This window comes from Rhea pennata, chromosome 2 (genome assembly GCF_028389875.1).
Source record: "Rhea pennata isolate bPtePen1 chromosome 2, bPtePen1.pri, whole genome shotgun sequence".
NCBI lineage: Eukaryota > Metazoa > Chordata > Aves > Rheiformes > Rheidae > Rhea > Rhea pennata.
This window is the reverse complement of record NC_084664.1, coordinates 45,731,042-45,743,947: the sequence shown is the minus strand read 5'-3', so window position 1 is coordinate 45,743,947 and position 12,906 is coordinate 45,731,042. Positions and strand designations below refer to the sequence as shown.

At 38.7% G+C, this 12,906-nt stretch overlaps 1 protein-coding gene across 2 annotated transcripts in view; it reads left to right on the top strand.

The window, feature by feature from the left end:
• Positions 1-12,906, top strand: part of OSBPL10 (oxysterol binding protein like 10) — a 148,687-nt gene that overhangs the window by 48,582 nt on the left and 87,199 nt on the right. For both annotated transcript variants that reach the window (XM_062569365.1, XM_062569364.1), the window contains one exon: positions 11,694-11,869. In XM_062569365.1, coding sequence (XP_062425349.1) covers positions 11,694-11,869 — 176 coding nt within the window. The remainder of the gene's footprint in view (positions 1-11,693; positions 11,870-12,906) is intronic.

Genomic DNA, 12,906 nt, shown 5'->3' with positions numbered 1-12,906 from the left:
AAAGTCCAGCAGTGTACCTCTCTTTCTTGGCTCCTCCACCACCTGTGTCAGAAAGTTATCATCAGTGCTCTGCAGGAACCTCACAGATTGCTCCTGCCTAGCTGCAAGCAGCTTTCCAGCAGGTTCCAGGGTGTTTGAAGTCCCCCATGAGAACCATAGTGTCACCTATATTAGCCTACCCTTTAATCCTTACCCATAAACTCTGGATTTGCTTTTCATCCACCTGATGCTTTTTCTGTTTGCAGGTGACCTTTAAGCTTAGTAGGAGCTGTTTAACTAGATCTTAATACAGCATGCTTGAGAGTATAAAAGAACATACAGAATATACTAGAATTGTATTTTCATGTGGTTACTTTTTCCATAGTAGCTTTTTGGATTAGTAGATGGTAAGATGGAAGTATGAAAACAGATGCTTCAGATGACGGAAGTAAAGGAGATTATGCAAGGTAGAAATGAATGAGGAAAAAAAATTGTGGTTACTTCTCAGTAATTTAAAAACAAAACACCAAATCAGTCTCTCTCTCTTCCAAAAAAACAAAAAACCCACAAAGCCCTGCATCATCATTAATGATTCCTAGTACAGTTGGAAATAGGAAAAAACAAATTAGTGACAGAAGCATCAAAATTATTTTATATTTTTTTCCCCTGCTATTAAAAGCAGTACAGCAGTATCTCACTAAAACAGCCCTGTGAAAGTACAGTTTCACAAGTTTTCTTGAGCTGAAATAACAGCATGTAGCCAGCAAAAGGGGAGATCTCCTTTCGTGCTCCTTACTTACTGTACATTATCCCTCTTAACTTACCCTGATGCTGGTGTCCTGCTGATCTGATGGTAAGGCAGTCCTGCTCACTGACATGGCAGAAGATGAACCTTCCCAAAATGAGGATAAAACCTTAAACTGGATGTTTGGTGTTGATATCTTTCTTTTGAAATATTCCAGCTATAGATTGCAACTTCACCGTTTCCACTTTATACGTGCTTAGCATATTGAAGCTACATGGAGACCATGAGAAAGTCAAATGCTTTGTGTAACTAACGAAAGAATGATATGAATGTATGGTTAGTGTGTGGTGTGATACTGGCTTTTCCCTGTCAGTCATCTGTTGAGGATGCTCCTTGGAAGGAACAACCAACTTATTCTCATCTATGTTCTAGATGCTGATGAAATAGTTTTGATGAGTACTAGGAAAAATCCCTGTCTCTGCTAATTTACTATTTACCCCTAGTGTGTGTAATTCAGTGAAGGGGAATGCTTTGTTCTGGTGATGGTTGAAAGTTGAGGTTATAGGAGTTTTTCTTGACTTACTATCCAGTGGTTCTTCTGATTACTACTTGTTTAATGTTACATGAATCTACTGAAAACCTTTTGTTTCCTTCTGTGACAGAACTGCTCTGCTTGTCTCCTCTCCTCTATTGCTACTTTCCTTTCCTCTGTAAATTGTCCCTCACTTGGTGGCAGCAGAGTGGTCATAATAAAACTGAAGGTCTTTCTCCATAGGCTTTAGTTAATTTACAGTAACATCTTTCTATAGAAAGCTTGTAGCTTGATATATTCTTTTTATTAAGAGACTTTGACTCCTGCAACTTCTTAACTCTTTGCTCATTTCTAATTAATAAATGTGAAATGTAAGTATTACCTAGGTGTTGTGATTTAGGCATTTTATTCAGCAATTAACATAATGTGTACAAAATAGAATCATAAATCCTTTGCTATGAAATCTGGTCTGATATGTGATTTTTTACAATACCTGTTCTGTGACTTTGGGGTCTTTATGTGCTGTCCTAAAGCAACCTTGGCTTCCAGTAAGCAATAGAAATGAATTGGAAGGAAGTTCAATGACCAATGTACTTGCACTGATACTTACTACAATTTATTTATATGCGGGTTTACTCCCGGTAATTCCCTGACTTATCACTGTACTGTACTTGTTTAACTGATAGGCTGTCACTGTTGCATATGGAAGCATATTCACCTGCGAAGAGCAGCTGCATTAGGATACACCTACAGAGAGATTTTCCTTGGCTCTTAACTCTGAGACATTTCAGGCCAGATACTTCTGGCTGAAACAACCTGCTCCTTTTCTTTGTGTAATGAGCGCGACATACAATTTTAACTTCTGTTCTTTCCTTGTTGGAATTAAGCTAAAAGCGCTTAACTTGAGTAGCTGTTCAGCTACTTTGAAGTTACAGTATTCTTGTAATTTGAGCTACTTATATTTACAGTATACTTTATAGCCTGGCTTCTAGAACAGCTTCCCAAAATTAAACCTGGAGGAGTTCGGTCTGCCCCTTTGTCACTTGGGGAGAATTTGTCTCTACCCAGCTTCAGTGTTTGTGCTGTTGCTCGGGGTGACTTCCTGTACCTTTGTTATGTTTCATGAATATTTCAATCGCTGAAAGTGTTTTATCTCCAGAAGAATCCAAACTAAAATCGAGTCTCCTGGGGAAAAAAAAAATCAGGCCTATATTGGTGGTCTTATGCCTAGGTACTTTTCTATATAGAAATTATATAGAAATATATAATGGAGTAAAGGAGGGATGTGAAAAATCTGCAGGTGATTTGATATATGAAGATGCATCCATAAGACAAGACATAATATCCAGTCACAGGAGTCTTCGGTGGAATTGGGGTTAATCCTTACTAGTGAGAAATACAAGTTGCTAGAGAAAAGAGAGGACAGGTGGGGAGGCATCAGTTAAAGAAGCAGTTTTATCTCTGCAATTGAAGACTGGATTAATCATTTTTATGCTGTATGAGGGAAGTGATATGAAGGCTTAGGATAGGGCTAGTGGAAGATACTCATGTTATAGAGAGGAAGATCCTGCCTTTTTTCTTCCTTTATACATTTTCTGCCTGCTAGACACAGAAATAGTGTCCGTCTCCGTTAACATAGTACGGAGAGCAGGCTGTAGCAGCTGAAGGCTTAAATAAAGGGGAGTGGGAGTGGAGCAGGAGGTGTATGTGGGTATTTCTGTTTGATATATCTTAATTCAGCAGCCTGCTTCTGGCCTATGCATTTAGGATCCCAAAAATTTTGTAGCTGCAACGTACAGACAATTTGGGTTACGGAGGACAGTAAGGATTTTGAGTTTGTTGTGATTCAGACATGGCTGGCTCACACAAGTTCAGTGTAGTTTTCCTTAAACTCTAGAAAGAAAAAAACAATGTTATGTTCTCTGTGTGGGTGGGCTTTTTATGTTTTGGGGTGTTTTGTTTTTGAGTCACCTGCTGCATTTGCTGGCAGCTGTACCTCTTTGTTGCATGATGGTGCTGGTGCAGAAACAGCAATGCTAGGCTCACTGTGAGAGTGCTTTATGGGGGTGATACACAAGGCGGCTGTACTCCCACTCTCCCACTATGCCATGTAAGAAGCAGGCTGTTAAATGGGTGTATTTGAATCCTTTATGGGTGCTGTACTAGCAAGTACTCCTCCTCCTTCTGCCCCCCCCCCCCCAAAAAAAAAAAAAAAAAAAAAAAAAAAGATAAGAAAAAAGAAAAACCCAAGCCAAAGCAAACCAAAAAGCACGGGCAGAGATCACACCTTTTCTTGCAGTCTAAGAAGCCTCTTGCAGAGTATGGAAAGTTATAGGCAGAAATGCAGAAATCTCTGGAAGATACTGCCCTTGGTCAAGCGTAACTTCATTATTGGTCTGTCTTCGTGTCTGGCCTTTCTGGAAATGTTTCTTTACGGGGAATCCCGTGTATGTGCATGTCTGTCCCTGTTTAAAGTAGAGACTGTTGAAAGAATGGTGTGCAACAGTCAGTTGCTGTTGGACTTGTCACTGCTCACAGCGGCTGCGTTCACGGTGACTGCGTTTGCTGCCATTTCCTACGATTGCTTTCTTTCAAATAGGTCTGTGAGATGCTTACATTTTAAAAAGGCAGTTACAGTGCATTTAATGTATGTGGGTAGAGCTGTCTTATTCAACATTTCAAGCTTCCAGAATATGATATTTGACTTGTTGAAAAGTTGCATTTTTGGAATGTTAGGCTACTTTCTCAAGTGTTCATTTTATATTATGCTTAGTAATTTCTTTGTGGAGATGGCTTGACACTAGACACTAGATGATTTTTGCTGTAAAGCCTGTGTGCCAAGCCCATCAAGTCTTAAGGATCTTGTTACAGAAAGTAAAAAGCAAGTGACAAGCTATCTTTTTATAGAAGGTCAAATATTTCTATATTGGCTGCCATTCTTGGTCTGTTATTTTGTTCCAGAAAAGAGTAGTTGATAGTTGACCATACGATAAAGTGTGGTGTGCAGCAGTTTTAACAACTGCTAATGTGAGTAGAGAGATGGTAGGTGATTTGTTATAGGTAGGAAAGCAAATGAGTCATTTTTTCCTATTTACTTTTTTCTTTACCTAATCTTCTCATAGGTTCTCCAAGAAGTTGTTTTTCTAGAAAGTCTGCAAGGCACTTTCTGGTTGTATCTTTTTTCTTTCTTTCTTTTTCTTCCCCCCTCCCCCTTGCTCCTTTTCTGACCCAGCAAAGCAAAAGCATTCTACTCTGTTGCATCCTCTTGGGCTGACTAAATGAAATCTAAACATCTTAATATAAAATCCAGTTTAAGTGTGGATTTTAGGAAAACTTAAAAGATGAAGAGCTTGATTTCTGATAGCCTTCTGGTTTATGTGGTTCATTTGATAGTTGAGACAGAAAAATAACTGCATGGAGACTTGAAGCAGAGATGCGGTGGTCCGTCCAGGTTCATAAGTAGGCCTTTCTAGTTCTACTTTCTCAAAGGAGCAAAGTCTTACTCCATGATCAGATGGAAATGAGAGAGGTTGAGTGAGGATAAGCCAGGCAGCCACTCCTTATTTTGGTGCCCAGGTGACTCTTTTGTGGATCTGGCTTCAGTGAGAACCAGTTTAATCAGACGATTCGCGTGTTTTATGGACCAGTGCCTTCCCCTCTGAGTAGAGAATGGTGTTGGGGTGTGTAACTCATTGTTATCTATGTTTGCTGTATGTTGTTTTTGAATTGCATAAAAGTATGGCTTTTTAAAGCTTAGCTTCTTCCATTACACTCAAGTTAGAAGAAATGACATGGAGGTATTCTGTTCATCATTTTTTGTCGTAGCTGTTTTTCCCGTACAGGATCTTCCTAACCGCAAGCTCTGTTTTTGATTTGTGGCCTCAATCAAACTGGCCTATAATTTCATCAGAATTAAGATTATACTGGCCCAGTTGTTCTCCCAGTTGTATTTCTGCTAACCTTTTCTCTCTGATCTGCAATACATAAACTGGAGTCTGCTTAATTTATTAAGTAGTAGTAAACTTAGAACAAATAAGGAGGAAGGTGGGAGGGGCTGCAAAATGCCACAAAGTAGCGTTGGGCAGCCCGGCAATTCAGGGGCATGGCAGCTGAGCGCTGTTCATTGCATCAGCGTCAGCTCCATCCCTTTTCTTTGTCCTTGCGCACTAATTTGCTATCCCTCCGTGTGAGCAGTCTGTCACTTCAATGTGTTTTTCTCATTAGAAAATGACAGATTGAAGAATCTCAATGAATACAGGAGGTTAAAGATGTAAGCGTGTTCTCCCAGCCACCTGTCTTTAAATGACAGCTTTAGAGATTATCTTTTTCTCTTTTACCTTGAGCCATAATATTAATGGAATTATTCATGCTGGTAAATATAAAGCATTGCGCACACATTTGAAAATCAAGGACTTGATTATTAAAAAGTAAGAAGTTGCATAAATGTCTCCCAGATTATGTCCTGACAAAACAGTTCCATAAAATTAAATGTTTGTGTGACATCTGTTTTAGTTACTGGAACAATAAGCTTTGTTTTTCTTTAATACAATAATTTACTTTCTCTCCCACAATTTTTTAACTGCATAAGAAGGAAAAGAATTGCTTGGTAATTTGATTCCTTATTCTTGAAAATGCCTTCTTTCTGAGGATTATAGAAACACTGAAGAAAATGCAGCTGATATAGTAACTGAATAAAAATTGGGGCAGTGTGAAAGTAGCATGTGCCTGGAAACTGAGAGACTTCAAGAACAAAATGATAGAAGAGAAAGTAGTAAGATTTTGTTGGTGAGTATTTGAGTTAATTTGATGCTGAAATGTATAGTACAGCATAGAATTTGTCACATTGTCTGGAATAATAAACCTGGTGGTCTGAGAAGTAATACGTGAATCATTACTTGTCTGACATGCTGTAGAATCATAACTGTTGAGGATTTAAATTGGAGGGAAGACTCTATGCTGTTTCAAATCAAGGTATTTTCATTTGAGTAATTTGCATTTTTGTGATTAAAGCAAAATAAAAAAATGAATTGTGAAGTACATATTGTGAAACTGATTTTGGAGAAAAGTGAGTCTGAGGAAGAGCTAAAGTGATGTTTGGAGAGAAAGGTTCCTCTATCCATTAATGGGAAAGTAACAGAAAAATTCTGTAGAAAGCTGAAACCAAGGCCAGCCGGTTGTAGAAACACAGCCTGCTTTTCCATGTGGAAGTAGCAGCTGGGTTAAGTCATCATGTAATGTAAGACACTTTATTGCTTGGAGATTATGGAATATTTTGTCTTTAATCAAAGGGTTTGCCTATGCTACTGTGCAGCATTCAGGCGTCCATACTAATTTTAAACAAATTAGCTCTGGGATTAGGCAGTCTGTGTAGTATGTATCTCAAGCAGGCTAGTTTGGGAACCCAAGGAAGTAATTAGTACAATTCTGCTTTCCAGGTGGGGTGAGTTTTTGGCAGATCGTGAAATGTCCATAGTTCAAGACTTGACTGGTATTGCAGTTGTCCAATGGCAAAAGTGTTTTTATAAAACTGTGTCATGTTTTATTCAACCTCCAGTTTGATACCATAATCTGGAACAGAAGACTGATTAATGGGGAGTTGGAGGTGAGATTCAAAACATAAGAAAGATTTGGCAGCCCTCCCTTGAAAACTTTTTGGGTTTAAAGAGGTCTTAATTTAAGATGCTTGGTTAGTTTCTGAAGTGTGTTCATGATAAGAGGTAAAAAGAAGGAAGCTATTGTAAGAGATCTTTTCTGCCAGGAGTATGCCTTCGAGAGCAACAGCTTCAGTGGGCAGTATGTCATCTTATGGATGTGCAATTAATGTTGAAATGTCTAGAAATGTTTTGTGTTTCTTTAATCAAAATGCATTTCTATTTGAGAATATCAGAGTGCTTCATTTTACTGGACATGTGCAAATGAAATTCCTTTACTCAATGAGGAGAGTAAATTACAGGGGAAATGTTCATATTGTGGTTGCTTCCATTTTTGTTTGTTTGTTTTGTTTGTTTTTTAAATTACCTCAATCTGGAACTGTGCTGGAACTGTCAGAATTGGCTCGTGGAAGGACTATAGCTGTTGCTGCCTGCTGAGAGGTTCTGGTGGTAGACCATTTTCACCCCCTAGTACACCACTAGCGTTTTGTCACCTGCTAAATGTCACAACAGTTGTTTTTCTTAAGCTGCTCTTGAATGGGGAGCTGTTCCTCACAAGAACTTAGAAGGCAGCATGCTTCCTAATGAGTAGTACTTTTTCTGGTTGACTTTTTGTTGTTGATGTTTTTTGCCTGGCTGTCAAGGTGAGTAGGTAACAGGACAGGAGTGAAACTTTCCATGACAAGTGTCTAATTGACAGGTAGTTGCATAATTTGTAGAACTAAGCTAATTAATTCTGAGAGAGAGCAAGTTTTGAAATACGGCAGGTAAAATAGAAATAAAGTGTCATTATCAGGTCATGTTGACAAGATCATAACTTGCAAAAATTCTAGCAGTGTCAGACTTCTTGACAGAACAGCAATAAAATTCTGGTTGGCAGAAGGTGGCAGAATGTTTTAACTTTTAATTGGTATCATTTGGTAGTGTATCTGAATTTGATTGCTGTACTCGGATAGCTGTCAGGCACTTGCAGATATTGAGAAGTGAAATATTTGAAAATACCCTGTCACATCTAGCTAACAGTAATGCAAACTGCCTCTTTCATTGCATGTTATATAACACACTTGTAAATGTTCAGCGTCATTTCATTAATCAATTGAATTGAAAGCACCTAGGGGAGCAAAATATAGAAATGTAATCGATTTATTGGGGGATATTTGATTTACCTTGCTGCATAGTGCTTATGAAGAAAAAAGCTAAAAGTGAGTATGGATTAACTGTAGACTGTGTCCTTGGTAGATAAAATGCTTGGTAAGAGGCTGAAAGGACTGCGGCAAGGTCTATGGAGAGCACCCTGAAGGAAGTGGGAGAGGAGGGCCATCCTGGGGGCATGCCAGGAGCTTGAGCGAAACTGGTCGGCTGGAGCTGGAAGCCTGTGTTCGGTGGATGGGCTTGAGGCTAACGTGAGGCATTCGTTGGACAGGGTTGCTCCTCTGAAACGACCTGCTTGTTCTTGCCTGTAGCTCTTACATGTCTACATGAAACAGTGCTTAATCAGTTTTAGTGTGTTAAAGTAATAATGCTCTAGATTTAAGTGGACTCTTCTAATGAATATTCAGTTACCAAAAAATGATTTTTGTCTATGTTTGGAATTATAGAAATACTTAGCTGTCAGTCATTTGGACATTTGGTCATTTGGACAGCTGTCAGTTATTTAATCATTTCTGTGTAACACTGACTGTGTTTTTGTGCGTGTTTAGTATTGCATAGCTCACCTCTATTACCTCCCACCTGGTTATTCTCTAGAGTATGTGCAAGTTCTTATCGATGTTAAAGTTAATTACCAAAATATGACATCATGGGTAAATGCGTGCAATGTTAGGAAGGGCAGTAGAAAGATAAAGAATATGTAAGATAAATCAGTTATAGAGAGGTTAGTGCTGTTATTTCCCTGATAGGCTGAACAAGTGATTTCTGGAACTTGAAAGATGTCCCTGTTCTTTTCTACAGTTACATGAGACTTCTAGAATGTGAAACATGCCATTCTTTTACTTGTACCCTGCTATATATATTGCCTTTCTATCCTCAGAATGAAAGACTCTAGTCTCCTATTTTCCCTGCATTTTCGTGATGGTCCAAACTGGGTCATCAGCTGTAACTCACGAAGATGTTTTTGGAAGCTGCTGCTGCTTCTATCTCATTCTGATTCTTTTTTTTTTTTTTTTCCCTTCCTTCTGAAATCTTTTTCTGCTTAGGTTAACATTTAATGCTTTTTCTTCTCCTGCCTCATCCTATCCTTTGAACTGTTCCTGAAGTGCCTTATCCCTCTGCTTCTGATGTGGCACTATCGGTGTCTGTGTGGTTTCCTGCTGTTTATCTCTTCTGTGATGTGGCTATGTGCAACGTGAAAAGAGGAGCTGTGCATCAAACCCAGACTCTCGAAGAGCAAATGTGTGGCTCTGTGTGATTTCAGCAATGTCATGGTCAAGGTGACTGAAAAATTCTTGAGCTGTTGGCCTCTCCAGAGTTGTGGGAAGGCTGTTCTGTTGACATAAACAGCTTTCAAAAATTTATGTTTTTGTAGATGATTCTTTTTCTTTCCTTTTTTTTTTTTTTTCTCCTGTGGTTTTCAAAGTTGGCAGAAAAACTGATTCATGAGGGGCAGCAAAGAAGGTAGGATAATTGGAGAAGGCAATGCTAAGGCTCACAACAGCTGGTTATTCTTTTTGAAGGTTTACACTGGAAGTATGTTGCATACTTTTTACAGGCAATTAAGACATCACAAGTCCTAAAAGCTGAAGATACAAGGCCAATGAAAATGTTCTGTTTTTCTGGTACTACGTGTAAAACAAGTTATGGTTGGCTGGAAAGTCAGATTAACACCTGTAGCTGTGATGGAAGTAATCTGGAAGGGTGCTGTCTCTGCATATGCAGATTTGTAGAAGTGGCTACTCTAGCGTCAACGTTGTTATACTTGTGTGGCTGGTTTACTGCTATGGGGTAGTTTTATAGCAATGCAAAGCGCAGCTTTGTGGAGCTATGTTTATTCTGAGTGGGGTGCTTTGGCTGGGGGCGCATGCAAAGATTTCTGAGCTCTGAAGTGCTGGTGCTGTGAATGTGATTTAGTAGACTGCTTGCTCTGATAGCCTCAAAGGAACACTTCTTTCCAAGTGTGTTGCCCTTGAAGGGAGAATGAAGGATAAGTGTTCTTGCTTTCTGTGTGTGTGTGTGCATGTGTGCGTGCATGTGTGGCAAAGAGTTGCAAAATATTAAATAATTGCTTTGTGTAATAGTGTACATGATTTCCACTTGCAAATGGAATTTAAGATCTACACTGTTAAAGATAAGATTGAAAAACAAATTGCATTTCTAATGCTTGAGATTGACACTAAGTTAAAGAGTTTTCACTTGCGTTTATTTAGTGCACCTGCACAAGGCAATTAGTTTATTTTGGTTTTATGATCGTGCAGTCCCATCAGTTGGCTTATTGTGGAATGGTTTGTGCCAGTCAATACTGAGTGAATGAAGACTAAGGGAAGGAAGGGAAGGTCCTGTAGGCTTTGGCGAGAGGGATGCATTGCCTGCTTTGCTTCTCCACAGAGCTATCTTGGGAGCAACGTCTTAGCGCTCTGCAAACAAGAAATGTTACTTAGCTTAGTAAGTCTAAATGGGAATAGGGGCGTCCATTTGCTTCTAAATGTATTCTCTTTCGTTATGTAAAGCATATACTTTTCTCTAGTTTAACTTTCCAAGGCTGTCCTCAAAATCCTGTGCAAACACAGGATTCTGAGAATAACCAATTTTGGAACAAGATGATCATCAAACTCAGCACCTTCCGGTTATGTTTTATTGTGTGCTTGGTCTCTCAGTTTTATCACTTATGCATCAGAATAAAGTCCTAGAAGAGTTTTGGGGCAGAGTTGTTAGGCTCTTCCCTTCCTTTCCACCACGTTTTTACTCCTCCCTACTTCCTTTTCTCCCTCCTCAGTGTGCTGTGACTCTGAATAACTCTTTATCTTTGGTTACTGGATTTTTACTGGCTGAAAACTTCATGGTCCTAACTATATGATCATTAGTAACCTTCCCCCCCCTCCTTGTTGTTAGAATTTCTTAGCAGAGTGACCAAGCAGACCCCCAGCAGTCCCTCTGCCCCTAACTGTTGTCTTTAGGTGGGCTTCCATACTTGCTACCTGGTGTTTAATGGGAACTAAATGTTTGTTTCCTTTGGTCAGTCTCAAAATCCGGCTCATAACATCTGTGTGTGAAATGTTATCATACAGGGGAAAATATTATGCTATCTTTAATTGTGCTCGTCCCTCTCTGAAAACAGTGTTACATTTCAAAATACTAGCTATGGAGAGTAAGCATATATTTCAAGTATAATTGCAAAATAAAAGATGTTAAATAATTGTTTTGCTTAGTAGTATACATAAGCTCCATTTCCGGAAATCAACATGTGTACTGATACTCTTTCACTGAAGTCTCTTCAGTTAGGAATTCTTTTCCTTGCTTCATCTCTTGTGTGAACCTCACCATTAATCTAAAAAAAAATAGAGGTAAAAAAGCCCTAAAACTTGTCCTTAAAAGAAAAAATAACCCCCTCCCCACCCCTACCAAACAAATAACAGTACCGCATAAAACTGAGTTCTTACCCCCTCTAGCCCCCCCCTCAAAAAAAAAAAAAAAAAAAAAAAAAAAAAAAAAAAAAAGACTTTACCGTCATTGGGGTTTTTGTTGTTGTTGTTGATGATGGCTTTGATTTTAAGATCAATCTGTGCTTTTCTTTGAGTAACTGCTTGTAAAACCCTTAACAGAATCACTATACAATTGCAATTTCTTTGAACAGGTACTTTGTGCTGGACTTTGAAACTGGGATTCTGCAGTATTTTGTGAATGAACAAAGTAAAAACCAGAAGCCACGAGGAACCTTGTCTTTAGCTGGAGCTATAATATCACCCAGTGATGAAGCGCCACACATGTTGGTGGTCTACTCTGCTAATGGAGAGATGTATAAGTTGAGAGGTAACAGTGCTGTTTAAAGTGCCAGCAGAGTTGTTCTGCCCCACTCCTGTTTCTACCTCTCTTCTCTCATTTCTTTCTTCCTCATACTGCCAGAAAGTAGTGATTGTATTGCTGTGTTCTTACATATTAAGTTATAAAACATATTGGAAGACTACTGTGGATTTAAATATGCATGCATTTACAATATGTAGAATATTAGAGCTAGAAGATGCCTCAAGAATCTTCTTCCCACTAGCTGGTAGCGGCATGTTGATTCTACAGTGTATCTTCTTTGGTCCAAAGGTTGCAGGAATTGCTTTCGCTGCTGTCTGCAGCATAGCATTTTATTTCTAATATTGTTTCCCCTTCCCATCATCGTGCAGCTAATCTGCAGTAAAGAATCTGCTGATGCCAGTGGAGGGCTGTTAAGATACTCAGTTCTTGTAAGTTTTGGAATCATTTACTGTACATTTAGCATAAAATTTAGCATTCTCTTGTTCTGAGGCATAAGAAAAATAATAAAGGGTATATGAGTTCTCTTGAATAAAACGTTATAGACTGCGAACAGCATTTTCAATAACTTGTAGAGCTGACTTTCAAAGGTTAATGGGGGAAATTGGTTTTCGTTCTTGTTTTTTTTTATGTTACATGAGAATAATATAGAGTTTTAAAGAGAGATTTAGCCAGACTATATTTTTTTAAAAAAGTACAAAATTTTCTGGGGAACTGGTAGCTTGTTTAACTTGAAGAGCTGATTGATAGCCTCAGTATAGAGGTTTCACTAATTTAAATGCTATGATATGCTCCCTCACCTTCAGAGAAAGAGGTAAGTGAAGCAAAAGTGGATTAAAAAAAACACCTTCTTGGGGTAACTATGCTTTTAAGTACAACTTGCGGAGGTAATTGTGAAGGCCCTGTGTAAACCTCTCTTCTAACTGGCCACAGCATCTCGAGTTGAGGTATAGACATGTTATTCTTAAGAATTCGTGCATATTTAATTAGTGTAAATTAAGATTTACCATGTATCCTGACCAATAGATAGGACAGACACATCATAT